The sequence below is a fragment of the Saccoglossus kowalevskii genome, chromosome 5, assembly GCF_978046115.1.
Source record: "Saccoglossus kowalevskii chromosome 5, keSacKowa6.1, whole genome shotgun sequence".
In the NCBI taxonomy this organism is placed as follows: Eukaryota; Metazoa; Hemichordata; class Enteropneusta; family Harrimaniidae; genus Saccoglossus; species Saccoglossus kowalevskii.
Window position 1 is genome coordinate 35,833,829 of NC_140645.1, and position 27,005 is coordinate 35,860,833.

Below are 27,005 nucleotides of genomic sequence, written 5' to 3' on the forward strand. Positions count from 1 at the left end.
TATATGCCCAGTGAGCCTTGTCCGATTTTAATATTCTGCGAAAGAGGATAAACTAAACTTACTTCCGGGTGATCATAGTTTGACGTGTTTTTTCAAATAGATTGGTTTCGTACGTTCTTGATATGTTTTAGATGTCCGTCACTATTTAAGATAACGTGATTATAGGTAGGTAAGATTGTTGGAACCACATACATATGTAGCGTATAACCAACAAATACTATTTTATTATAAGTCGTGTAAAGTAAATCGTCGACGCAAGTGATGTTATTGAATCCAACAGCTGGTAATTTAGCTGAAGTAATTTCACCATGCGCACTTTACTCCAGCTGCAGTTCTGTAGCTCTGGATTTCGCTGGTGTCCGTTTTTGGCGTTTTCTGTTGCATCGGTATGTTGATTCGCTCGTTCGAATGAATCAACCGATGCAACACAAAATGCAACACAAAATGCCAAAAACAGACACAAGCGAAATCCAGAGCTACAGTACTGCAGCTAACTTTACTTCTGTACAAGTGAATTGGGATGTATAGACTGTGAATCTAGTTTCGCTCAAAGTCAAAAAGCTGGCTTGATCTCGACTTGCATAAAGCTGGCTTAATCTTGTCTTGCATGTTTAACCGTGATGTTGGACATTACGACTAAGCACAGTCCTTTTATCAGTGATAGTGCTATTGTGGGCCAAGGAGCTGCGGGTCTATGCTTGGATTAAACTCATAGTTGTCGCCCCTGAATTCTGGGTGCTGGTGATGTCATTTTCTCCACCGCTTACCTAGAATGAAAGTATATTATAGACACAACACTGCCTTGAAGAGATCGGCAATAAAGTCACTAAAGTTTAATAAATAGAGCTTTTTCACTAGATGTGTCATTTTCAATCATTATCACAATAAATTTAATTTCTTTTCATGTCTTGATTCATAATGTTAAGGATGAATTTTGAAGCATCTTCATATACAGGGATTTTTTTAAACAAGGAAACATGGGAGCAGTACTCTCATGTCATGGCCATGCGCCCCCTTACCCTGGGGAGCAGATCCTCTGGCAACCAAAAAATTCTGATTGACCAGGGGTCACATGTGGCTATAGTCTTAAACTGTGACCTGTCTGATAGTAATTTTGGCACAAGGAAACCATAGAATGCTCCATTTTAACTTTGAATTATCAAAAACGCCACATCCTGGTCGGGAGAACCCTATCTCCCCCTACTTGATGGCGCCGCAGAATTGCAGTGCTCCCTCTTGCAGTTTTTTTCTAGAAAAACCCCTGATATAGCTATTGTTTTTGCTGTTTATAAATGGGAAAAATGTAATGAAGTGGAATTCATCTTTTATATCACATAATTAATTTTGGATAGTTGCTGTATCCACACAATGTCCTACATTTTGCTGATAAAACTCCTTAATATGCGAAACCAACAGAAAATTAGAAACATGATAACCTTAATCAATTAATTGTCAGTCTCTTCCAAAAAAAGTTGTCATGACTTTTGCTAATGCTACCACAGCTTTCGAGAGTTCATAGTTTGCGCTTATCTGATATAAGAATTGTCCATTCGTTCTTATTTTGCAAAAATACTTTTTTACATTTATTGAAAAAAACAGATAGCTTACCGTAATACTGTAAGACGTGTTAAAAAAAGCGACATACTATCTTAGCGAATTATGGTAAAATGACGTAATAGCGAAATGTTGTTTTAGCGAATCTCTTGTCTTTGTTAATTTCCTGTTTTCACAATACTGATCTGTCACCTGCCAAAACAAATGCGCAGTTATCACCTCCATAAAAACAAAGAAAAACTGTCAAATGTAATAAGGAAGCACTTCAGTTTATTACGTTTTCTGTGTTGTTTGCAAAGTGTGTGTGTGGAGAAAAAGGCGTTGTTTGTCCGCCATTTTGAATTTATAATGAAGTCATTAGCGAAAAAGACGTGTTTTACAGTACATGTATCTACCGGTAGTAGTATGTGCCATTGGTTTTGGTGAATGTAATGACTTTCATTTAATATTACAATGAATATTACAATTTTGAATTCATTCTGTTAGCAAAAATGTGATTTTGGCATCTATGTGTTCTATGATTAATTTTCAAGATAATCATTAAATTTCAATAAAGTTGTCTTCTTCTTGTGGTTAAAATAACTGAAACAATTTTTATTTGATCATTTTCAAATTTTGGAATCTCATCAATCGATGAAATAAAACAGTTTTTACAGCTAGAAATAAGTGGACAGAATGAAGGCAATTAACTGCTGATAATGAGAACCAGATGTTAGTAATATGAGCTTTGCAGTGGCTTTCGCAGTGAGTGGCTTTCATAGTGAGTAGTTATTACAGTGAGTAGGGATTTGTTGCATTAGCTGGTTCTTTCCATCAGAGTTGAGAATTAATGTTTTATGTGACATTAACAACTGGTGTTAATCTGGGTATACCAACCTTAGGAGCTGTTAACTTGTTCTTATGATTTGTGTAGTTGCTCAGGAGTTCGTAAATAAGACCCATGCTCTGTCAGTGCCCCCTAGTTTCTTACTTCAACCAAAAAACATTTGACCATTTATAGAATGGACTTTGCATCACAAACATTATGAGCCGCAAGTTAGAATGCACATATCTAAGCAGCCTTCCTTCAGCAAATAATTTCGCCCAGGCATTTTCTGTGTCAAAATCACGAAATTATTCGTTCTTACACAATCTTGGAAGTCTGAATTACTAAATGAAGTACAGAACGACGAAGCTGAAATATTCAAGAACCATCACATTACCGAAAATTATATCGCAAAAGTAAATACATGTATTCGTGGTATATTTTGAAGTCTAACCAGATCGGAAGTGGGAATTTGTTAGTACTCTAAATATCCAAACATATTTTAGTATAAGGTAGTAATCATAAGTTAATCAGTATGTTTACATTAAGTTCAGTCACCTCAGACAAAATAAATCTCACTTGGTTTTGCAGTGGTAACACCTCTTTTGTTGTAGAAGTAATCTACATATTAATTAGAAACAATGCATCAACATTGAACTATCTTGACTGCAATGCGGGAAATACATTTCTTGCTAAAACATAAACTATACATGAGTGAGAGAAAATCCCTTATAAGTGAAGTTGAACAATTTACAAAATATAATATCCAATAGAGAAAAAATATAGCCATAGGGGAAATGAAAGAATAAAATGCTATACTTTTATCATAAACCTACAATTGAAATGATGTATATAATCTCCAAACTCAATATGTATTTACTGTGGTTTGAACTCAGAGTGATTCAAACATTCACAAACAAATTCTAATGTCACATTTAAATATTATATTGTTTGTTGTTACATTGCAGATGTGATATATCAATATGAATCCATCCTATCCACTACCAAATCCAAATATTGACCTGTCCAGTAACCCATTTGCTGCGTTATTGCAACCATCAACAGCTGGCACTGCAAAGTCATTAGAAGAATGTATGGATGAAAGTGTTGAGAGCACTTTGTTATCAGAGGCTGACTCTGAGAAAATTAATATATCAGAACATGGTAGTGAAATAGAACTTGGAGTACAAGCAGTCGCGACTGAAAAATTGGAAATTAATAATTCTATACAGAAGATATTCCTGATAACAGTTGACAAAGGTAAGAAATTAATCATCCGTTGTCCGTACACTTGGTGTGATATTCATTGGCAGAGCAACTTTTCCTATGTTCTATAGCAACAATGAGGGACTCTGTGTCAGTCTCATCAATTTCTTTGCACAACTCAGCATTGTACTCATCTGTCTTATTGCTAAAAAGAAAACTTATTTTCTTTGTCATGCACCATGTCCTTATAGGACATCTTTCTCTACATTTACTCACTACTGCCCGTGCTCTGACTTAGTTCTTAACAAAGCACCAAACCTGACTGGCTATGCTCTGACTTAGTTCTTAACAAAACACCAAACCTGACTGGCAATGCTCTGACTTAGTCTTTAACAAAGCACCAAACCTGACTGGCTATGCTCTGACTTGGTCCTTAACAAAACTCCAAACCTGACTGCCCGTGCTCTGACTTGGTAGTTAAAGCACCAAACCTGACTGGCTATACTCTGACTTAGTCCTTAACAAAGCACCAAACCTGACTGTCCGTGCTCTGACTTGGTAGTTACAGCACCAAACCTGACTGACCGTGCTTTGACTTACTCCTCAACAAATTTCCAAACCTGACTTCCCGTGCTCTGACTTGGTAGTTAAAGCACCATACCTGACTGACCGTGCTCTGACTTTAGTCCTTAACAAAGCACCAAACCTGACTGGCCATGCTCTGACATAGTTCTTAACAAAACACCAAACCTGACTGGCCATGGTCTGACTTGGTAGTTAAAGCACCAAACCTGACTGGCCATGGTCTGACTTGGTAGTTAAAGCACCAAACCTGACTGGCCATGGTCTGACTTGGTAGTTAAAGCACCAAACCTGACTGGCCATGGTCTGACTTGGTAGTTAAAGCACCAAACCTGACTGACCATGGTCTGACTTTGTCCTTAACAAAGCACCAAACCTGACTGGTCATGCTTTGACTTGGTAGTTAAAGCACCAAACCTGACTGACCATGGTCTGACTTGGTCCTTAACAAAACTCCAAACCCGACTGCCCGTGCTCTGACTTGGTAGTTAAAGCACCAAACCTGACTGACCGTGCTTTGACTTACTCCTTAACAAAACACTAAACCTGACTGACCGTGCTTTGACTTACTCCTTAACAAAACACTAAACCTGACTGGTCATGCTCTGACTTGGTAGTTAAAGCACCAAACCTGACTGACTGTGCTTTGACTTGTACTTAGATCCTCCTGTCACTGACCAGAATATGCCGGCATATTGTATCTATCTACCTGACCTAGCAATAGAAAACTACTGGTTAGACTGGGACAATCTTGACCAGGTAAGCAATACTTAAATGTATATATGTAAATGTATATATCTTATCTGGACATAATCATATATATCAATCAGTGCAGCGATAGCCAGTGTTCTCATTCATTCCTGGCAACCAGAATTTAGTTGATTATTTATTTCTGGATAAGAATTAACATTTTATTATATATTGGTTAGAAACATTGGTTCTTATACCGTGTTAATTTTATGCTTAGGGATTATTTGAAAGACTGTTAATGGATGACCCGGAAAAGAATCTTGTACGTACTTGCACAGCCGTCGAAAAAATTGAAGATGATGTTAAGGAATTGTCACCTCTGAGATATCTGCTGTCTTGTTACAAAAGATCACAACAGGAAACGAAACAAAAGGTATTCTTACTATGAGGGTATACAAATTATAAGTTACTGCAGGAGGGAGGTTAGGAGGGTATTTAAATTCGAAGTTACTGCAGGAGGGAGGTTAGGAGGGTATTTAAATTAAAGATCACTAGAAAAGAGAAGCAAAAGCAAAGTATTTAAATTAGCGCAATTAATTTATGCCTACCTCAATGTTTTTTTTGCAGATTATAGGTTCAGCTATGATTTCTAAATGTTGTAAACTGATAATATCTTATACTGTGACAGCATTAACAACACCAGAAGTATTTGGCATTACTGATGTTCACTCACAGATGGCCAGTTTATTCAGCGATGTGTGCCATTCTGGTGGTATGTATTGTAATTAGTATCTGTCACACACAGTCCTATTCGGGTACTTGTGGAATGTGTGTTAGTGTGTTGCTGTGGTTGTCATGATTATATTTAATATTCTATTTTTTGTGTATGTGTCGTTGAGACTATCGATAATACATTCAGAATATTTGCAATCAATAATATATCATTTATATCGTTATCATTTATTGTATTTTTACATAGTACATCGATTATATCGTTTTACTGTTCCATTTATTCATGATGTGAGAGTGATCGCTGTTTAACCAATCAGAACTCTTTGCGGGCTTTTACTCTCAATAGGGGACCCCCCCATTCAAAAAAAGGTAGAATTCGAGAGTTGTGTTATTGTTTACCAGTGAGCTGTCTGCTGTAAGTTTTGTCCTGGAACTTTACATTGTAAACCTACATAGATTTGTACTTGCTACTGGACATTGTGTTACATTGTGTTAGTGTTTGGTTCCTTCAAGAATTCTGTGATAATAAAGTGGTCGAGTTCAGTGTTATCGCTGTGATCGTGATTCTGTCAACTCGCGAACTGTCCATTGCGGCAGTATTCCAGGTGAAACCCCAAGTTAAATATTTCGAACCTAGCGTGGGGACCAAGTTTAACGACGAGTCCCAGATACTTATTCAGTATCAAATTGTCCCCCCAACAGTATGTTTATTCCCTGTCGAATGAAGTCTGTGTGTGTCTTTGTGTGCATGCATCCGTGCGTGCATCCATGCATGTGTCTGGAGCTGTATTTCTGGCCCCCTGGACCAATTCATTTCAAACCTCACACATATTTAATACCTTATCTGATAATTATGCATGCACGTGGGTGATTTCGTGATTCAGTCAATGATATAAAAAAATGACTCAAATTTTGACATGATCTTAGGTGTGTCACTTGGTGGAAGGATTAACCATTGTAGATAGTTGATGCATGTCACTTTGATTTGTAAATTTGACTCAAGGTGGTCGTCTGGTGGCTATTTTGTTTACCTTGCATGGCTGCAGCTAACTGACAGATATTTTATATTGCAGATTTAGATGTATTTTCTTCATTTCTGGATGCAGTATGTGCTGCTATAGTAACAGATGAAGAGTACAGATGCAGTGATGTGTTTCTACCAATATTAAAAATTACGCATGAGAGAATCACCTCTCTCAAGACCTTGATTAATTCTAATAATTATATTTACTGTGAGATTGTCAGATGCTTCACAATGAAGCCTCTACTTGCTAAGGTACGTGTAATTATACAATCTCTACAACATATAGACATATAGCTTATACAGGAAATTATCCAATATAGGCATTACTACGGCTAATAATGTATTGTATTTTATGAATGATGTAGTTTGTTCTGTTGCTAGGTAGTCAGGTAATCTATGATTGATTCACCATCAGTATTCTATTGCTTATTTTACAATGCTATGTGGTTCATGTTCAAGTAAACAGTCAGGATTGCAATAGTATTAGGTTATTACGAGAATACCTCAAAGTATGCACAAAGACAGTGCAGCTGAAGTATTGATTGACGCGCTTTTCCTTATATGGTAGGATGAAAATACCCCATAAAATACCGCAAAATTACGGCACGCCATAACTTATGGTGTTACGGTGACAAATATATAATAGTTATTATCTGCATTTGATGTGTTTCATATACTGAACAACTCTCTTTGGTTACATCATAAAGTATGATTTCTGAGATTGTTTGTTTTATTGGCTGCAGTTATTTTCACAACAAAGAATAATACATGTTCTGTATGATTTAAATATCATAGGTCCTACTGGATCATATCAACCCACAAGATCTTACCAGAGGGAAAGATTTTGAAAAAAACTGCATTGGAGCATTATTGAACTTATCATGTCTCGTTGATAATGAATCAGGACCTTATGAGTTTTTTGATAAACCTTCAAGCTCATCACAACAACAGCATCAGGCAACAGAAGCCAGTATATGGATGGTGAGTAACATGGCTTGTAAGTAACGTGGCGAATGTAAAAATATCGACATGTGACAATCTTTAATTAAAAATTGTTTTATTCTTTTATTTGACAGCCTTTAAGTGTTATGAATGATAAAGTATATCAGATATTTTTATCTATGTTGAAATGTTCATCTGAAATAAAAGATGAATTCTTGATGTGGATTGGAAACTGTCTGCACTCTAATGTTGGTGAGTTCATTTTGTTTTTACATTTCAGTAATCTTTAATTTGTAGTTCCTGTTTGAATGCAGTCTGAAAGCAATGACCTCTAAGTGTACACCCATGTTTACATGCATGTTTGACATGCCTCAACTGATCACATTCAAACATCACAACTGCAATACCTGGCTGAATATTGACCATTTTTGTGCTAAAAATTATCAAAAATCAAGAATTTCTGTCATTCTGGAACTTGATCTTAGTTAGTCATTTTATTCAAATGTGGCACATACTTTGATTCATGTAATTTTTATCCCCATGCCAGATCAAGTTGGAAACCAGAGACCTATTAATTTGAGTTCCGTACATCTCTGCATTCTCCGGCCGATCACATTCACACATAGAACAAAGACTATGTATGATGACGTACATATGCATGTCAATTGCCGTTACAGTTTGATCAAGAATTGCTGTTTGGCGGCAATTTTGATCCTCAAATTTGCTGGATTCTGATACTTGACAGGGGCGGTTCCTCAGAGATAAACATTTTATTCAAAAATTGTGTTATGATTATGCATGTGGCTAAGAGGTGCATGTCATATTTTTTCGAATAAAAATGGCTGACTGGTGGCCATTTTGTTTTTATTCATTACCATGTTGATTCCTGACTAATATAAGGAACATTTAGATTAATACAGTACATGTAGTATTAATTGTAATTATGATGACCTAATTGTTCTTGTTCATCTAAAATTTAGCTAGTATATTCCGTGTTAAATTTTGTTTAGATACATTGTATTGTTTCAGGATTTTTATTCTCAATTTTGCATTACAAGGAATACATTGTAACATACAGCATTGTTAGTTTGTATCCATCCTGAATCCATATTTGTTCTATAATATCAGAAGTACATTACTTGGGGTTGGCAAGTAGCATGACATGATACCAAGATCCCGTTTCAATCTTGCTCTCGCATAAGCGTTCCTAACTCAGAAAAATGCGAATGTGCATGCCCACGGTAACTAGGATACTGGTTAGGATACTGGATAGGTCCAGGTGGATCAAAATAGCTGCTCACGATATGACAGATTACAAGAACTATATTTTCTGTACATTTTTGATGTATTACATTTGTTCACTATGAATGTGGTAATACATGTTTTATTGTTTTATTACAAACCATCTATGTCATGTCAGAAGGTCATAGCATCAGTCTCGCTATCTACGAGATGAGACTTGATATGATGTCACCTTACAGAACTATGCACGTTGCAAACCTCAAGTAATGTACCTCTGATAAAATCTAGATTATCAATGGGCAAATAATAATTATGCTATGTTATAAGTACGATTTTTGTTATCCCTAGATCGTACAAAAATCTGGTCGGTAATGATGAGCCGTAATAGATTTGTGTCTGACAGTTTTATGTTGAATCTTGGAGCTGTACTTTTACGACTGTGCCAACCATTCACAGCTTCTATCAACCAGAATTTGTTGAAGATTGACTTTAGTTATACTCTTGCTACCATGGAAACTGAAGTACGAAGGAAAGAAATGGGCATACACATGAAAGGTAACATCAGTTCAGTGAAGAAATTGTTTATAGATGCTTGGTTACCAATTATAGCTGAATAAACCATCCCACAATGCAACAGCTTATGTCATTCCCATCATTGATTTATCTAATCAACAAATTGGGTTTATTCACAAGACATGAATCCTGTCCTGGTCTTAGGATTTTTAGCCAGATAAAAGGTGATACCACAAAACAGCGCACTCTACTGACTGTTTAGGGCAACTTCTGGATACATGCTGAATAAATATTCAGTCTTATTCTATCTCCCACAGTCTGATAATTTGAGTTTAAGAATCAAAATTGGAAATTGCATACGAATTACAACATTTAATTTGGAAAATGCCTTATATGCTTACAAAAATTAATATCTTTGTACAAATTACGGACGAATAAAACAGCTGATTACATTTTACACCTTGCCCATGTCTATGAATTTACGTTTTTTATTTATTTAAATTACATCATTAAGAGAATAAAAACAATTGATTACAGCTTATGAAAATACCCCTTGCCGACCCTCATAAATGATTTGCTTATACACATTGTCAATATATTGACTGATCCATAAGCACTGAATTTCCATATATTGTAGCTGATTTCAAGGTGAAAAACATTTAGGATATTCTACTAGACTTTGTAGATTTGGTATTGCGTCTATAGTTTGGCCTCTGTGCATGTATCTTAACATTACTGAGCCAATCGCACTCAAACTTCCCACAAATCTTCAGATACATATGTCCAGCCATTTATAAATTACGTCATTCACAGTATTTAGTTAGCATTCCATCTAAAATTATGTCATTCACAGTATAAGCAACCATAGGAAATTTTTTTTATCCTGACACCAAAATTCTGTATTTTCATTCATACTATTGTTTCTTATTTTTGTTTCAGAATTAGGAAAAGAAACTTGTTTGTGTCAGCTGGAAGATAACACTGATCCTATCGCTAAAAAACCTTTGTACAATTTTACTACGGAGATCTTTATGATGACTCATCACTGCTTACGAATGGGATACCATCGTGTCTTCAGCCAGTTCAATAGACTGGCTCGTAATTTAAATCGGATACAACGCAGTTATGAAGATGCACGCCGACAGTCTGCTCAGCCTGCGGTTATACAAAATATACGAGATGATATGGATAGAGGTAAGTTGTCTCTTCCTCAATGTAAGTGTACATGGTAAGTGTGTGTTGTAGGCATACATGTAGGTGTTGTGGCTTATCTGATTTGACAGGTGGTAAGTGTACATTGTGAGTGTGTTGTAGAAATAGAAATGGTGGCTTTTCTGATTTGACAGGTGGTAAGTGTACATTGTGAGTGTGTGTTGTAGTAATAGAAGTAGTGGCTTATCTGATTTGTTGAGCAGCACACAAAAGCAGAAAGTTGCATTTTCAGACTTTTTTCAGCATATATATGGCAGCATTTCAGAAGACAGTTCTAAACAATTTTCAGCAAAATAATTTGAGTACAGAAAATTATGTTACCATTGACTGGCAACCATTTTTGTACCCCAAAAAATAAAATCACAAAATCATATCATCAACCATTTTTGGGGCATGCCTAGGCCGATGTTATTAATAATCAGTATGAACATGAAATAGGATGAGTCACTGATGAATCACTGATGCATTTTCATTTGTTTGCCTGAAGATAATTTTTTGTCTAAAAAAAAGCACGTCAACAAGAATTTTAATCACTTAGATTTCGTTATTAATGCATGTATTATTTGGCATTTTGATTCAAATAGGCCAACTGACAGCCATTTAACTTTTTTACTACCCGTAATTTTGTTTTTGGGACCCAATGATCTGGTAACCATTTTGTTGTATAATTGTCCTCTGCCTTTTCTCTGACAAACTTAACAGATTTTGTTTAAATTGGCACAAAGGCAAGACATAATGGTTTTTATGTGCATGCAAATTGTTTTTGTTCTAAGAAAATTTTCTTTATTTTTCTGTTTCCCCTTTGCGTTCTTATATCAAATACTTTTAAATACAGACTAGAACTGTTTCACTGACAATGACTAGTTTACTGCACAAGCACAGTTAGGAATCAAAATTTGTTTGAATTAAGTAATATATGCAATTGGCAAAGATAGTATCGGCACATATGTACACACTGTATATATGTGTTGGGTTCAGTGAGTCACAAAACATTTGTCACCATCAATGAATTTAACATACATTTATTCTATTTGTTGTTTTTCTCTGTTAAATGAGGTAGTACTTACAGAAGTTATGTTTCACATGACTAGAAAACAATATTTTTGGAAAATTTTCTAATTTAGTCCAGATTTGCAATTTCAGCGATTTGTCTTTATTATTATCAATCTGGGATTTAAATGTTAATCACTCATACTTCCTGAGATACCTGTATGGTGGATTACTAATCACAGGCTTTCACATAATTCCTGAGATTTGGATTTTCTCTGTTATTGAGTATTTATGGCTGACTTTTTTTTTTTTTAGGAATGACGATTTTCCTGAGTACCAAAGCTGCTTTATTAGAACCTCAATATTTACAAATGACCTTTGACCTTATACTTGCTACTTCTGCCCTTTTATCACACTCTGCTGTGACTGACAGTAGTGATATATTAGTAGCACCAACATTACCAGTCCCGGAAATTGTACCCAGAATACTTAGTTGTGTTCCAGAAATGCTTGTGGACAACATTGTTGATTCAATGACTGTTATACATCGATTCAATAACAACATTTTATCAACTGCTGGTGATTCATTAGGACACATTATGTCATTCATTGCCCTGTACATGGGGAGTCAAGAACGAATGAAAAATCCACACTTGAGGGCAAAACTTGCTGAGACACTGGAGGCACTGATGCCTATGGAAAACAAACGAGGAATAGCAGCAACTTTGTAAGTCTTTAAATATCTTCTGGAATTTCTTCAAAATGAAAGATTAATTTTTAACCAAAAATATGTTTTATTTCATATCTCTGCTGTAGACATTAAAGTCTTCGTACATCTTTCCATTTCTTATCACACTGTCGGTATTAAAATATTTTAGCTATGTTATCTTATCATTGTAACCAGCATAACAATTTTGTTTCCTAGTTACCAGTCAGAAATGTTATTCAAAGAACATAGTTTATCAAAGATGTTGTCTACTGCCCTCATACATGTATTTGTGTCAATCGAGTGTACTGGTGATCCAAACCAGTTTGAACAGAAATTTAACTATCGCCGACCAATGTACCGCATCATGGACTACATATGGAACATTGATGTGCATCAAAATAATTTCAAGGTAAACAATAAATCATGTCTCTCACTTAGACTATATGTGAATATAATTGGTCTAACATACTAGTTAGCCCATCAGTCTGTCTCTCCATCTTGCCATCTGCTTTACAATATCTTCTTCAACCATCTGCCTCTCCATCCCTCCATCTGCCTCTCCATCCCTCTATCTGCCTCTCCATCCCTCCATCTGCATCTCTATCCCTCCATCTGCCTCTTCATCCCTCCATCTTCTCTATTCCTCCATCTGCTTCTCTATTCCTCAATCTGCTTCTCTATTCCTCCATCTGCCTCTGTTCCTCCATCCACCTTTCTATTCCTCCATCTGCCTCTATTCTTCCATCTGCCTCTGTTCCTCCATCCACCTTTCTATTCCTCCATCTGCCTCTATTCTTCCATCTGCTTCTCCATTCCTCCATCTGCCTCTATTTCTCCATCTGCCTCTATTCCTCCATCTGCCTCTCTATTCCTCCATCTGCCTCTCTGTTCCTCCATCTGCCTCTCTATTCCTCCATCTGCCTCTCTGTTCCTCCATCTGCCTCTATTCCTCCACCTGTCTCTATTCCTCCACCTGCTTCTCCATTCCTCCATCTGCCTCTATTCTTCCATCTGCCTCTATTCTTCCATCTGCCTCTATCCCTCCATCTGCGTCTATTCCTCTATCTGCCTCTATTCTTCCATCTGCCTCTTTTCCTCCATCTACCTCTGTTCCTCAGTCTGCCTCTATTTCTCCATCTGCCTCTCTATTCCTCCATCTGCCTCTATTCCTCCATCTGCCTCTCTATTCCTCCATCTGCCTCTATTCCTCAGTCTGCCTCTATTCCTCCATCTGCCTCTCTATTCCTCCATCTGCCTCTATTCCTCAGTCTGCCTCTATTCCTCCATCCACCTTTCTATTTCTCCATCTGCCTCTATTCTTCCATCTGCCTCTCCATTCCTCCATCTGCCTCTCCATTCCTCCATCTGCCTCTATTTCTCCATCTGCCTCTATTCCTCCATCTGCCTCTCTATTCCTCCATCTGCCTCTATTCCTCAGTCTGCCTCTATTCCTCCATCCACCTTTCTATTCCTCCATCTGCCTCTATTCTTCCATCTGCCTCTCCATTCCTCCATCTGCCTCTATTTCTCCATCTGCCTCTATTCCTCCACCTGCCTCTATTCCTCCACCTGCTTCTCCATTCCTCCATCTGCCTCTATTCTTCCATCTGCCTCTTTTCCTCCATCTACCTCTGTTCCTCAGTCTGCCTCTATTTCTCCATCTGCCTCTCTATTCCTCCATCTGCCTCTATTCCTCCATCTGCCTCTCTGTTCCTCCATCTGCCTCTATTCCTCCATCTGCCTCTCTGTTCCTCCATCTGCCTCTATTCCTCCATCTGCCTCTATTCTTCCATCTGCCTCTATTCTTCCATTTGTCTCTATTCCTCCATCTACCTCTCTATTTCTCCATATGTCTCTCTATTTCTTCATATGCCTCTCTATTTCTCCATCTGCCTCTTGATCCTTTTATCTTCCCTTCATTTCACCTTAAAAACCCGGTAGTCCTGACTTGATTCAGTGATCAGGGAGATGTACGCTTTTCAGGTGAGTCCAATGATCATATTGAGACTACCAGTAGTTTTGTTAGTGGTGACCCTAATGGGAATTATGCAAATTGAAATTTCATTGCTTTATTTTCAGCTTTTTTGATAAATTTATAATAATAAGTTAGTTATTTTAGTTATATTAGTGATAAGTTGTTTTCATAATATACTATAAAAATCCTTATAATTATGTTTACATAGCCTTTAAAGCACGACTCTGCAATCCTAGGGATTGCACCAGTGCATCATAGGAAATGTAATTTGCATGGTCTGCCCAGTTGTTTACTTGGTACACAGTTGTTATCATTTCAACCAAAGGTGTTAATTCCGTAAGCTAACATCATGCATTATGCTATTATCCGATTTGAAAGGACTTATTGAATCGTATTGTAAAACGCTCATGGGGCCCAAGCAATCTTTTGAAAGCATTTTCTTACTTGCATCATGGAGCTCCTTATTTAGCTCTTTGCTTGCATGAAAAACTGCATCGTCATAAATAATTGTGGTTTATTTGAATGACCTATACAATGTAGTTATCGCACAGTACAACATTTGCCATAATGCGGGTTGTCGGCTCGGCAATAATGACGTTATGCAATGTGAAAAAAAGGTGCCAACAAAATAAAAAACAAAACAAAAACTTTGTGATACGGCTGTGTGGCATGGGCTTACTCAGTTGCCTGATGCCCAATATACACGAATATATGCACAACCTATACGTTACAAAAAGGTCTTGAACACGGACATGCACATATTTTTTTATGCAATGTTGTCTGTGCCCAATCATTTCACTGCGGGGATATATTTCAAGGAACGTAACATTTTTTGCGCCATATATTGAATTCGAAAAGCACACTCAACATATTGCCGGGAATGTATTTGTTGATGAGCTCCTTGAACGAACCCCGCTGTTATCTTGACCATCCAGGCCCTTCACATCCGCCAATGAACTAATCCAGGCCAGTACCCACAGCTTCATCTTTTCATTTTCTTGTAACTGAACTAGTTCACCTAGATCGATAAAAATAAGAAGAGTGATTTTGCTGAGCACCCCCGAGTGGTGTTTCACCCTTGAGTGTCATTTACATACTGAAAACAGACGGAGCCATGATTTTAACCAATAACAGTTTTTGTTATGTAAATTTGTTTCTCATAGGAACTAGCTAAATATGCAGAGGAGAACATTGAAGATACAAATGCTCCACTTTTTTTACGGTTCATCAACTTATTACTGAATGATTCTATCTACCTATTGGATGAAGCATTCCAGGTATGTATAGGTTACATTTGCCACTACATTTAGTGCCATATCATGTGTAGTGTTTCTGTTCATTATATTACCAACCTTATGTAAGGGATTGTGGGTACCCAGTGGCATCTCTCTTCCATGGAAAGCTTAAATCTGTTCTAAGCTGACTTCATTTGTAAGGGTGTGTGAAGTGCCCAGAGCCATTTCTTTTCTATTTCTTTGCTCTCTTTTATGTATGGTATTGTTCATAATTATCTCATAATGCTGACTTCCTCTTGTAAAGTGTTTAATTGAGTGCTCAGATACATCTCTTATCTATGCTGACCTCATTTAAGGGTATATGATGCACGCAAATTCATCTCTTTTTCATGGCAACCTCTTCCTTGTAACATGTATGTGGCTATAGAGCACTCTCAATCATTCCAACCTCATCTAAATGCTGTTGTCTCCCCAGAGTCATCTACCATTCTAACCTCAGAATGGGTCGTTGGATGTCTAGTGACATTTTTCTTTTATGCTTGCTACCTTATGTAAGATCACCCAGATCTATCTGTCTTCCACGCCATCGTCTCCAAGTAAGGGATTATGGACCACCCAGACCCACCTCTTTTCTATGCCAGACTCTTCACTATTCAGATCCGTCTCTTTTCCATGCCATCTAAAAAACTGTTGCAATTAGACTTACCACTAGTATTGGTTTGTGCCATTTTTCATAACCATATATCTTAAGATGTGTCATTTAGACATAGAGATAGAGATGTCATTTATATTGATTTCTTGTTTTTCAGTTTTTAACTCAAGTTAAAGACATGCAACGAGCTCATGATTCTGGAGAATGGGACAATCTTGGACGACAAGAGCGTCAACGCCAGGATTCTATGCTTCATGGCTATGGTCAGCTGGCTAGATTTCACAACATTATGTCTAATGATACAATGCACACTTTGGATTATCTTACTAGAGGTAATAGCTGTCTTGATGATACCTATTCTGAGTAATGAATAGCTGTATTAATAGAGTATCTTAAGTGTCAAATCATCATAGCATACTTTATTTGTATTTGTTGTTGTTTTCAGAAATCAAGTCTATATTTACCCATACCACAATGGTAGACAGAGTGGCATCAATGCTCAATTACTTCCTGCTGCATCTGGTAAGAATATAACACAACCTTTTTGCATCCTCTTATTTTTTAAAGTGCTAGCTTTTTTGGACATAAAAATGCATCAGTACTAATATTACCGGATTCGGCTGATACCCCGTCCGTCCTAAACCCCGCCCATGGGCGATGTTTCAAATAGTGGGCGATGTTTTGGTCCACACATTGCCTGACTGAACCTACAAACTTTTTACAGACCCCAATTGTCCTGTCCGACATCTTGTATCGAGCGCGTTATTTCAAATATGACGCTAAAAATAATTCACTATGAAGTCGAAAAGCATAAAACTCCAATAAAACCAATGCTGTATACGAATTGTTGTTGCGTATTATTACTCGTTAAAATACATTTCATTTACGTTTATTAGACTCGAATAAAGTCTACGCTTGAAAAGAATGTTATTTACGAAGTTTATAATAGCCAAGCCTTCCTGATTCGAGCCTCTTGGTTGTTATCAGTAATGTTTAATCTTTGTCTGTATCGCATTCCATCTTGTATTGACATGTTTTTTGTCCAAAAAAGATGTTCCCTTTCAGTTATTTTCGACTTCTTGTTAAAAAATGAAAGTCCAATTGCTTTGATATTACATATCTAGGTACTACATGTGGACCTCTCTAAGATTTGTTTATTTCTTGATGATATCTTCAATTCTCTAATTTTCATGAATATTTTTGTCATTTTTCGTAAAAAGTGATATTTTCGACTTCTTGTTAAAAACTGCAGGTCCAATTGCTTTGATACTACATATCTAGGTACTACATGTGGTCCTCTCTCAGGTTTGTTCATTTCATGATGATATCTTTAATTCTCTAATTTTCATGAATATTTTTGTCATTTTTGGTAAAAAGTGATATTTTCGACTTCTTGTTAAAAACCGAAAGTCTAATTGCTTTGATATTAGATAAACTACAAAGGTACTACAGGTAGACCTCTTTCAGATTTGTTCATTTTGTGATGATTTTGTTCTTCAATTATCTCATTTTAATGAATATTTTTGATAAAAAGTTATAAAAAGTCTGATTGCTTTAATACTATACATATTGTTCATTTTCTATCTTCAGTTCTTTAATTGCAATGTGCATTGATAACAGCGGAGATATCTCAACCGAGAGGCTGCTAGTTTGATATTTTGCTTCAAAATTGAGGGGCAGTCACTTGAGGGGCAGTCACTTGAGGGGCAGTCACTTGAGGGGCAGTCACTTGTTGTATGCATAATAATTTCTTGATCATTGCTTGATTGATTTAGTCCATTGTTGGTTTGATTCAAACCTTCGCTTAATACAATGCACGATGCTATGTTGTAATAACTTGATATAAACATAGTAATATGACAATATTGTATAGTGGTATACCCATATACCTCTATCAATATGGCAATATTTCATACCCTTTGGTCTTATAATAACCTCATATCATCATACTGCCTGAGTGAAAAGTAGTTTACTTCTAATCACCTCTAATTAGTCCTCGTTCGGACACAGTCCGAAAATGAGAACTTATGGATTAACCTCCGTGTGTGCATCCATTTGTGTGTCCGGACCTATATCTTAGACATAACTTGACCGATTACACTTCCCACATACAACATACTTAATATTATACATATGCACATCAATTTGTTTCACGATCTGATTTAAGATGGCCGAATGGTGGCCATTTTTGTGCTGAAAAATCATCAAAATCAAGCATTATGGATGGATTTTGTTCAAACTTGGTACATATATTGGACATTAATGGGACCTTGGGCACATCATTTTGTTTGTTTTTCAGGTCGATTTAAAATTGGATTTTGTTTTAATGAATGAGGTTCTAGAGCCATATCTCTGACATGATTTGACTGATTATGTTCAGATTTTATATATTCATTATACATCATGTTATAGATATACAAATGTATTCAAAATGGCTGATTTTGTTTTAATTAATGTTGTTCCAGAGCAATATTTCTCAATATGGACAAGTACTCGATCAGATACAAGATGACTGAATGTCAATTATTTCAATGTGTAAAAAAATCAATATAATCAACCATCAGCTTCTGGATCCATATCTCTGACATGTTTACGTTAGAACTATATTATTATAAACAAAACTATATATTTTAAGTTTGATAACTAACAGGGACTGTGCCATACATAGCTTATTGATTTGTGTTTCTTTCAGGTTGGTCCGAAGATGGGGTCCTTGAAAGTAAAAGATTTCAGTGAGCTAGATTTCAAACCTCAAGTACTGGTGTCAGATATTTGTCAAATTTACATCAATCTTGGTAACTCAGACAGTTTCTGTGCTGCTGTATCAGGTGATGGCAGGTCATACAGTGATAACTTATTTGCAAGAGCTATCAGAGTACTCAGAAAAATTGGTAAATTTGAGTTGGTGATTGAAGTGGAAATTCTGGCAAAGAAAGTCAAGGTAAAAATTATGTATGTCATATGACCTGCTGATCATGATTATTCAACTGTGATGATTCTAGTAATTACAGAATTTACTATTCAATTATTGAGCAAGACCCATGCATGGATTGTCTGTGTTTTATTAATTCATTTATAAATTGGTGAGTTTATTATCTCCTTGTATCAAGTGTGCATGGGGGATATAGTGGTTACCAGCATCCGTCCATACAACTGTATGTCTGCACAAAGTCATGTCAGGAGCACCATTGTAAATAAAAACATTCACACAGATCTGATCAACATGTTTAATGACCATATATGGTTATATGACCATATTAAAATGCATAAATATATCTTGGGCACTATTGTGGATAGAGACATTCAACCAGTGCTTTATTGAAGACATTGCACACTAAATCCGATCAACATAATTATTAACCACATATGGTCATGTGACCTCAACTATCAAATCTGGAACACTATTGGAGATACAGACGTTCAATCAGTGCTTGTAAAAAAAGAAGCCAAGGATCTGTCATCTCTTGAGGCTTTCTTGTATCAACTGGTTGGAATAACATCCTGAGATTTGGTGTAAACCCTTTAATGACAATAATTAATATATATTTAACTGAATTTAAAAAAAAACATTTGTAGGAGTTTGCAACTGAACAACAAAAGGAGGAAGAGTTATTTGGTGAAATACCAGAGGAGTTTCTTGACCCTATTATGGACACCTTAATGATAGACCCTGTGCTATTACCAACATCTGGTCATATTGTAGACAGAACAACTATTGCTAGACACTTACTCAGGTATATCGTTATGTTTAACCATTTTAATGCCAAAGTCCACTTTTTCATTACCCACAGTTCATTTTATCATTATCCACCATTCATTTTATCATTACCCTCAGTTCATTTTATCATCCCCCACAGTTCATTTTATCATTACCCACAGTTCATTTTATCATTACCCACAGTTCATTTTATCATTACCCACAGTTCATTTTATAATCATCCACAGTTTATTTTATCATCATCCACAGTTCATTTTATCATTACCCACAGTTCATTTTATCATTACCCACAGTTCATTTTATCATTACCCACAGTTCATTTTATCATTACCCACAGTTCATTTTATAATCATCCACAGTTTATTTTATCATCATCCACAGTTCATTTTATCATTACCCACAGTTCATTTTATCATTACCCTCAGTTCATTTTATCATCCCCCACAGTTCATTTTATCATTACCCACAGTTCATTTTATCATTACCCACAGTTCATTTTATAATCATCCACAGTTTATTTTATCATCATCCACAGTTCATTTTATCATTACCCACAGTTCATTTTATCATCCCCCACAGTTCATTTTATCATTACCCACAGTTTATTTTATCATCATCCACAGTTCATTTTATCATTACCCACAGTTCATTTTATCATCCCCCACAGTTCATTTTATCATTACCCACAGTTTATTTTATCATCATCCACAGTTCATTTTATCATTACCCACAGTTCATTTTATCATCCCCCACAGTTCATTTTATCATTACCCACAGTTTATTTTATCATCATCCACAGTTCATTTTATCATCCCCCACAGTTCATTTTATCATTACCCACAGTTCATTTTATCATTATCCACCATTCATTTTATCATTACCCTCAGTTCATTTTATCATCCCCCACAGTTCATTTTATCATTACCCACAGTTCATTTTATCATTACCCACAGTTCATTTTATAATCATCCACAGTTTATTTTATCATCATCCACAGTTCATTTTATCATTACCCACAGTTCATTTTATCATCCCCCACAGTTCATTTTATCATTACCCACAGTTTATTTTATCATCATCCACAGTTCATTTTATCATTACCCACAGTTCATTTTATCATCCCCCACAGTTCATTTTATCATTACCCACAGTTTATTTTATCATCATCCACAGTTCATTTTATCATTACCCACAGTTCATTTTATCATCCCCCACAGTTCATTTTATCATTACCCACAGTTTATTTTATCATCATCCACAGTTCATTTTATCATCCCCCACAGTTCATTTTATCATTACCCACAGTTCATTTTATCATTATCCACCATTCATTTTATCATTACCCTCAGTTCATTTTATCATCCCCCACAGTTCATTTTATCATTACCCACAGTTCATTTTATCATTACCCACAGTTCATTTTATAATCATCCACAGTTTATTTTATCATCATCCACAGTTCATTTTATCATTACCCACAGTTCATTTTATCATCCCCCACAGTTCATTTTATCATTACCCACAGTTTATTTTATCATCATCCACAGTTCATTTTATCATTACCCACAGTTCATTTTATCATCCCCCACAGTTCATTTTATCATTACCCACAGTTTATTTTATCATCATCCACAGTTCATTTTATCATTACCAACAGTTCATTTTATCATCATCCACAGTTCATTTTATCATTACCCACCGTTCATTTTATCATTACCCACAGTTCATTTTATCATCCCCCACAGTTCATTTTATCATTACCCACAGTTTATTTTATCATCATCCACAGTTCATTTTATCATTACCAACAGTTCATTTTATCATCATCCACAGTTCATTTTACCATTACCCACAGTTCATTTTATCATTACCCACAGTTCATTTTATCATTACCCTCAGTTCATTTTATCATTACCCTCAGTTCATTTTATCATTACCCATAGTTCATTTTATCATTACCCACCGTTCATTTTATCATTACCCATCGTTCATTTTATCATCATCCACAGTTCATTTCATCATCCCCCACAGTTCATTTTATCATTACCCACAGTTCATTTCATCATCCCCCACAGTTCATTTTATCATTACCCATAGTTCATTTTATCATCCCCCACAGTTCATTTTATCATCCCCCACAGTTCATTTTATCATTACCCACAGTTTATTTTATCATCATCCACAGTTCATTTTATCATTACCAACAGTTCATTTTATCATTACCCTCAGTTCATTTTATCATTACCCACCGTTCATTTTATCATTACCCACAGTTCATTTTATCACCCCTCACAGTTCATTTTATCATTACCCACAGTTTATTTTATCATCATCCACAGTTCATTTTATCATTACCCACCGTTCATTTTATCATTACCCACAGTTCATTTTATCATCCCCCACAGTTCATTTTATCATTACCCACAGTTTATTTTATCATCATCCACAGTTCATTTCATCATTACCAACAGTTCATTTTATCATTACCCTCAGTTCATTTTATCATTACCCATAGTTCATTTTATCATTACCCACCGTTCATTTTATCATTACCCACAGTTCATTTTATCATCATCCACAGTTCATTTTATCATTACCCACAGTTCATTTTATCATTACCCATAGTTCATTTTATCATTACCCACCGTTCATTTTATCATTACCCACAGTTCATTTTATAATCATCCACAGTTCATTTTATCATTACCCACAGTTCATTTTATCATTACCCACAGTTCATTTTATCATTACCCACAGTTCATTTTATCATTACCCACAGTTCATTTTATCATTACCCACAGTTCATTTTATCATTACCCACAGTTCATTTTATCATTACCCTCAGTTCATTTTATCATTACCCTCAGTTCATTTTATCATTACCCATAGTTCATTTTATCATTACCCACCGTTCATTTTATCATTACCCACCGTTCATTTTATCATTACCCTCAGTTCATTTTATCATTACCCACAGTTCATTTTATCATTACCCACAGTTCATTTTATCATTACCCACAGTTCATTTTATCATTACCCTCAGTTCATTTTATCATTACCCATAGTTCATTTTATCATTACCCACCGTTCATTTTATCATTACTCACAGTTCATTTTATCATTACCCACCACTCATTTTATCATCACCCACAGTTCATTTTATCATCACCCACAGTTCATTTTATCATTACCCACCGTTCATTTTATCATTACCCACAGTTCATTTTATCATCATCCACAGTTCATTTTATCATTACCCACAGTTCATTTTATCATTACCCTCAGTTCATTTTATCATTACCCACAGTTCATTTCATCATTACCCACAGTTCATTTTATCATTACCCACAGTTCATTTTATCATCACCCACAGCTCATTTTGTCATTACCAACAGTTCATTTTATCATTACCCACAGTTCATTTTATCATTACCCACAGTTCATTTTATCATTACCCTCAGTTCATTTTATCATTACCCTCAGTTCATTTTATCATTACCCATAGTTCATTTTATCATTACCCACCGTTCATTTTATCATTACCCACCGTTCATTTTATCATTACCCTCAGTTCATTTTATCATTACCCACAGTTCATTTTATCATTACCCACAGTTCATTTTATCATTACCCTCAGTTCATTTTATCATTACCCATAGTTCATTTTATCATTACCCATAGTTCATTTTATCATTACTCACAGTTCATTTTATCATTACCCACCACTCATTTTATCATCACCCACAGTTCATTTTATCATCACCCACAGTTCATTTTATCATTACCCACCATTCATTTCATCATTACCCACAGTTCATTTTATCATCATCCACAGTTCATTTTATCATTACCCACAGTTCATTTTATCATTACCCACAGTTCATTTTATCATTACTCACAGTTCATTTTATCATTACCCACAGTTCATTTTATCATCACCCACAGTTCATTTTATCATCACCCACAGTTCATTTTATCATTACCCACCGTTCATTTTATCATTACCCACAGTTCATTTTATCATCATCCACAGTTCATTTTATCATTACCCACAGTTCATTTTATCATTACCCACAGTTCATTTTATCATTACCCTCAGTTCATTTTATCATTACCCACAGTTCATTTTATCATTACCCACAGTTCATTTTATCATTACCCTCAGTTCATTTTATCATCACCCACAGCTCATTTTATCATTACCCACAGTTCATTTTATCATTACCCTCAGTTCATTTTATCATTACCCACCGTTCATTTTATCATTACCCACAGTTCATTTTATCATCATCCACAGTTCATTTTATCATCACCCACAGTTCATTTTATCATTACCCACAGTTCATTTTATCATTACTCACAGTTCATTTTATCATTACCCACAGTTCATTTTATCATTACCCACAGTTCATTTTATCATTACCCTCAGTTCATTTTATCATTACCAACAGTTCATTTTATCATCACCCACAGCTCATTTTGTCATTACCAACAGTTCATTTTATCATTACCCTCAGTTCATTTTATCATCTCATCACCCACCGTTCATTTTATCACTACCCACCATTCATTTCCCAAATTACATGGTTTTGTATATAGTCTCATATTTGTTTTTGAAAATAAATTTGCTTTCTGCAAACTTCTTTTAGTGATATGACAGATCCATTTAATCGAAGCCCTCTGACCATGGATCAAGTAAAACCAGACACTGAACTCAAAGCCAGAATATTTGAGTGGAGGCAAGCCCAACAAACAAACAAAGAACCAGGACAGGAAGATATGGTAGTGGTAGAAGGTGCCTCTGCTCCAAGCAATGATGAAACTGAGAGACTCTAATTATTATTGGTCAAGCAATGAGCTAAATCAGTTTCATTAATTTATGCTAATTATTTATACACATCTATGCTAATGTATTCTTGTTAACTAATTTTACAGTGAATCCCAACCAACTTTTTTAGCAAAATTTTCAAGTTAATATTATAGAACAGTCAATATTCTTCAGAATTTTGGTGATATATTTATGTGGATATGAACGTAAGCTCTGTCTTTGAATATGATTTGAATATGTTCTTGTCTTTGAATATGATTTGAATATGTTCTTGTCTTTGAATATGATTTGAATATGTTCTTGTCTTTGAATATGATTTGAATATGTTCTTGTCTTTGAATATGATTTGAATATGTTCTTGTCTTTGAATATATTTTGAATATGTTCTTGTCTTTGAATATGATTTGAATATGTTCTTGTCTTTGAATATGATTTGAATATGTTCTTGTATTATTGACCATTTGACCAATATAACCAAAGAAAATTCATACCGACTTGACTTAACATGAATGATGATCATAGTCTTACAGACAGGAATATATTCCTTATATTGACAGCTGTGTGTGTCAGTGTTGATGACATGTATCCCTTGTTGTAATCATGGATTAAGCCCCAAATTTATTAATGATATGTACAGATACACCATGTTTCATTTCGGCATGAATTTGTTTCATGGACATTTCGAAATATTGATGAAACATGTCTGCGCTTTGCTATAGAAACTATTTGGTGATGCCCATTACCCACAAGTCTTTGCAAGTTTATTCAATGCTTGGATGATTCACTGCCATGAATGCAAAAGGTAGATCCCATCTAATTTGTTTAAAAAATTAGTGATTCATTTGCTGAAATTGGTTGTTTTCAGTCTCCATTTACAATTTATAAACATTTGATATGTCAAATATAAATATGTGTATACTTCCACTCGTATCAAACTAGACACAAAAACACACAATAAAATGTGATGCTGCCAGCAGTATAAAAATGCAGAATGAACAAAATATAACCGACCAGAGGAAAATGGTAAAATACTACAAGAGATAAAAAAAGAGACAGACGTTTCGCGTTCAACTCTTCGTCAGTGTAACTGGACAAGAAACGGGAATACAATGCTATACAAACAGACAAAAGAACCATGTGGGCAATATATCACATGGAAAGCCTGAAATTGGGTATTCATGCCACCAGGTGTAAGCACTCAGAGTTGATAAATGAGTGACTGTTCTAATTTGAATCGTTTAGAGTCGTTACCATTAGTCAATCGAACTACAGTAATGCTCATATCAGAAATACCCTGGTGGGATGCAGTACAAAAATGCTTAGCCACAGGATATTAAAGTTTCTTGTCTTTTTTATCTCTTATAGTATTTTACCATTTTCCCGCTGGTCAGTCATATTTTGTTCATTCCACTCGTATCAATCCGGATTTTAAATTTTTTGCTATATCTTGTAGATTAGTAAAAATGATTCTGATTCATAAGTGCAGGCTTGTATGCATTTGTCAAGTGAGGGTTGAATAATAAACAAAGTCATTCAGTTTTAATGACCTGATAAGGACATTATTGACAGAAGTGCAGCCATGGTCGATTCTCTGAGGGTCTAAACACTACAACAAAAGGAATCATGGTCTTCAGATTTTCATGATTGACACAGAGTCAATAATGAGTTTTATTCACAACCACAAGAAGACCGCATTCTGACCACTTAGTGCGAGTCTCTTTATATTCTTGTGCAAGATATCTCATTTAATAAGTAGAATTATATTATAATTGTATGAATATTGATGTATCACTGTGACATGTGTTTATGTTAAATATGTCCTTGTATGGTCAGTATGTCCTTATATGGTAAATCTTTCCTTATATGGTAATTATGTCTTTATAAGGATTTATGTGGCTGATGCTTGAACTGAATAGGAATGGAATGTTTTTAACTTAAATTTTACTGTAAAAAATACTTGTATTCAGAGAACATATTCATTTTTGTGATTTTAGATAAACTTAAAATGTTATCCAGTCTTGCTGTTTTTGTTTAAATTGAGCTTTTTAGATTTACGTTTAGTAGCTGATAATGTGGCATGAGGTGTCTACACAAAAGTTATCCACAAGATTTCAAGATAAGTTTTCGGCAATATGAGCCACACTGTAACACACCACTACCCTTGAAACCCACAATATTACCATATTTCAGTCTAGGTCTATACATGATGTGAGCACCATTGGAACCCACAATAGTACCTTATTTCAGTCTAGGTCCATATATAAAGTTAGCACCCTCCTTGGAACCCACAATTTTACCATATTTCAGTCTAGGTTCATATATAAAGTCAGCACCCTTGGAACCCACAATATTACCATATTTCAGTCTAGGTCATTATATAAAGTCAGCACCATTGG

The 27,005-nt window shown here is 35.4% G+C and overlaps 1 protein-coding gene across 1 annotated transcript; it reads left to right on the plus strand.

The window, feature by feature from the left end:
- Window positions 1-60: 60 nt before the first annotated feature.
- On the plus strand, window positions 61-26,624 carry LOC100367567 (ubiquitin conjugation factor E4 A-like). Its single transcript, XM_085499369.1, has 18 exons — window positions 61-165; window positions 3,328-3,619; window positions 4,809-4,906; window positions 5,115-5,270; window positions 5,465-5,609; window positions 6,643-6,845; window positions 7,389-7,574; window positions 7,670-7,787; window positions 9,126-9,332; window positions 10,230-10,484; window positions 11,808-12,219; window positions 12,418-12,610; window positions 15,340-15,453; window positions 16,221-16,395; window positions 16,509-16,585; window positions 18,756-19,004; window positions 19,640-19,797; window positions 24,431-26,624. The coding sequence occupies exons 2-18, from the start codon at window positions 3,343-3,345 to the stop codon at window positions 24,615-24,617; spliced, it is 3,210 nt and encodes a 1,069-aa protein (XP_085355495.1). The 5' UTR covers window positions 61-165; window positions 3,328-3,342; the 3' UTR covers window positions 24,618-26,624.
- The last annotated feature ends 381 nt before the right edge of the window (window positions 26,625-27,005 follow it).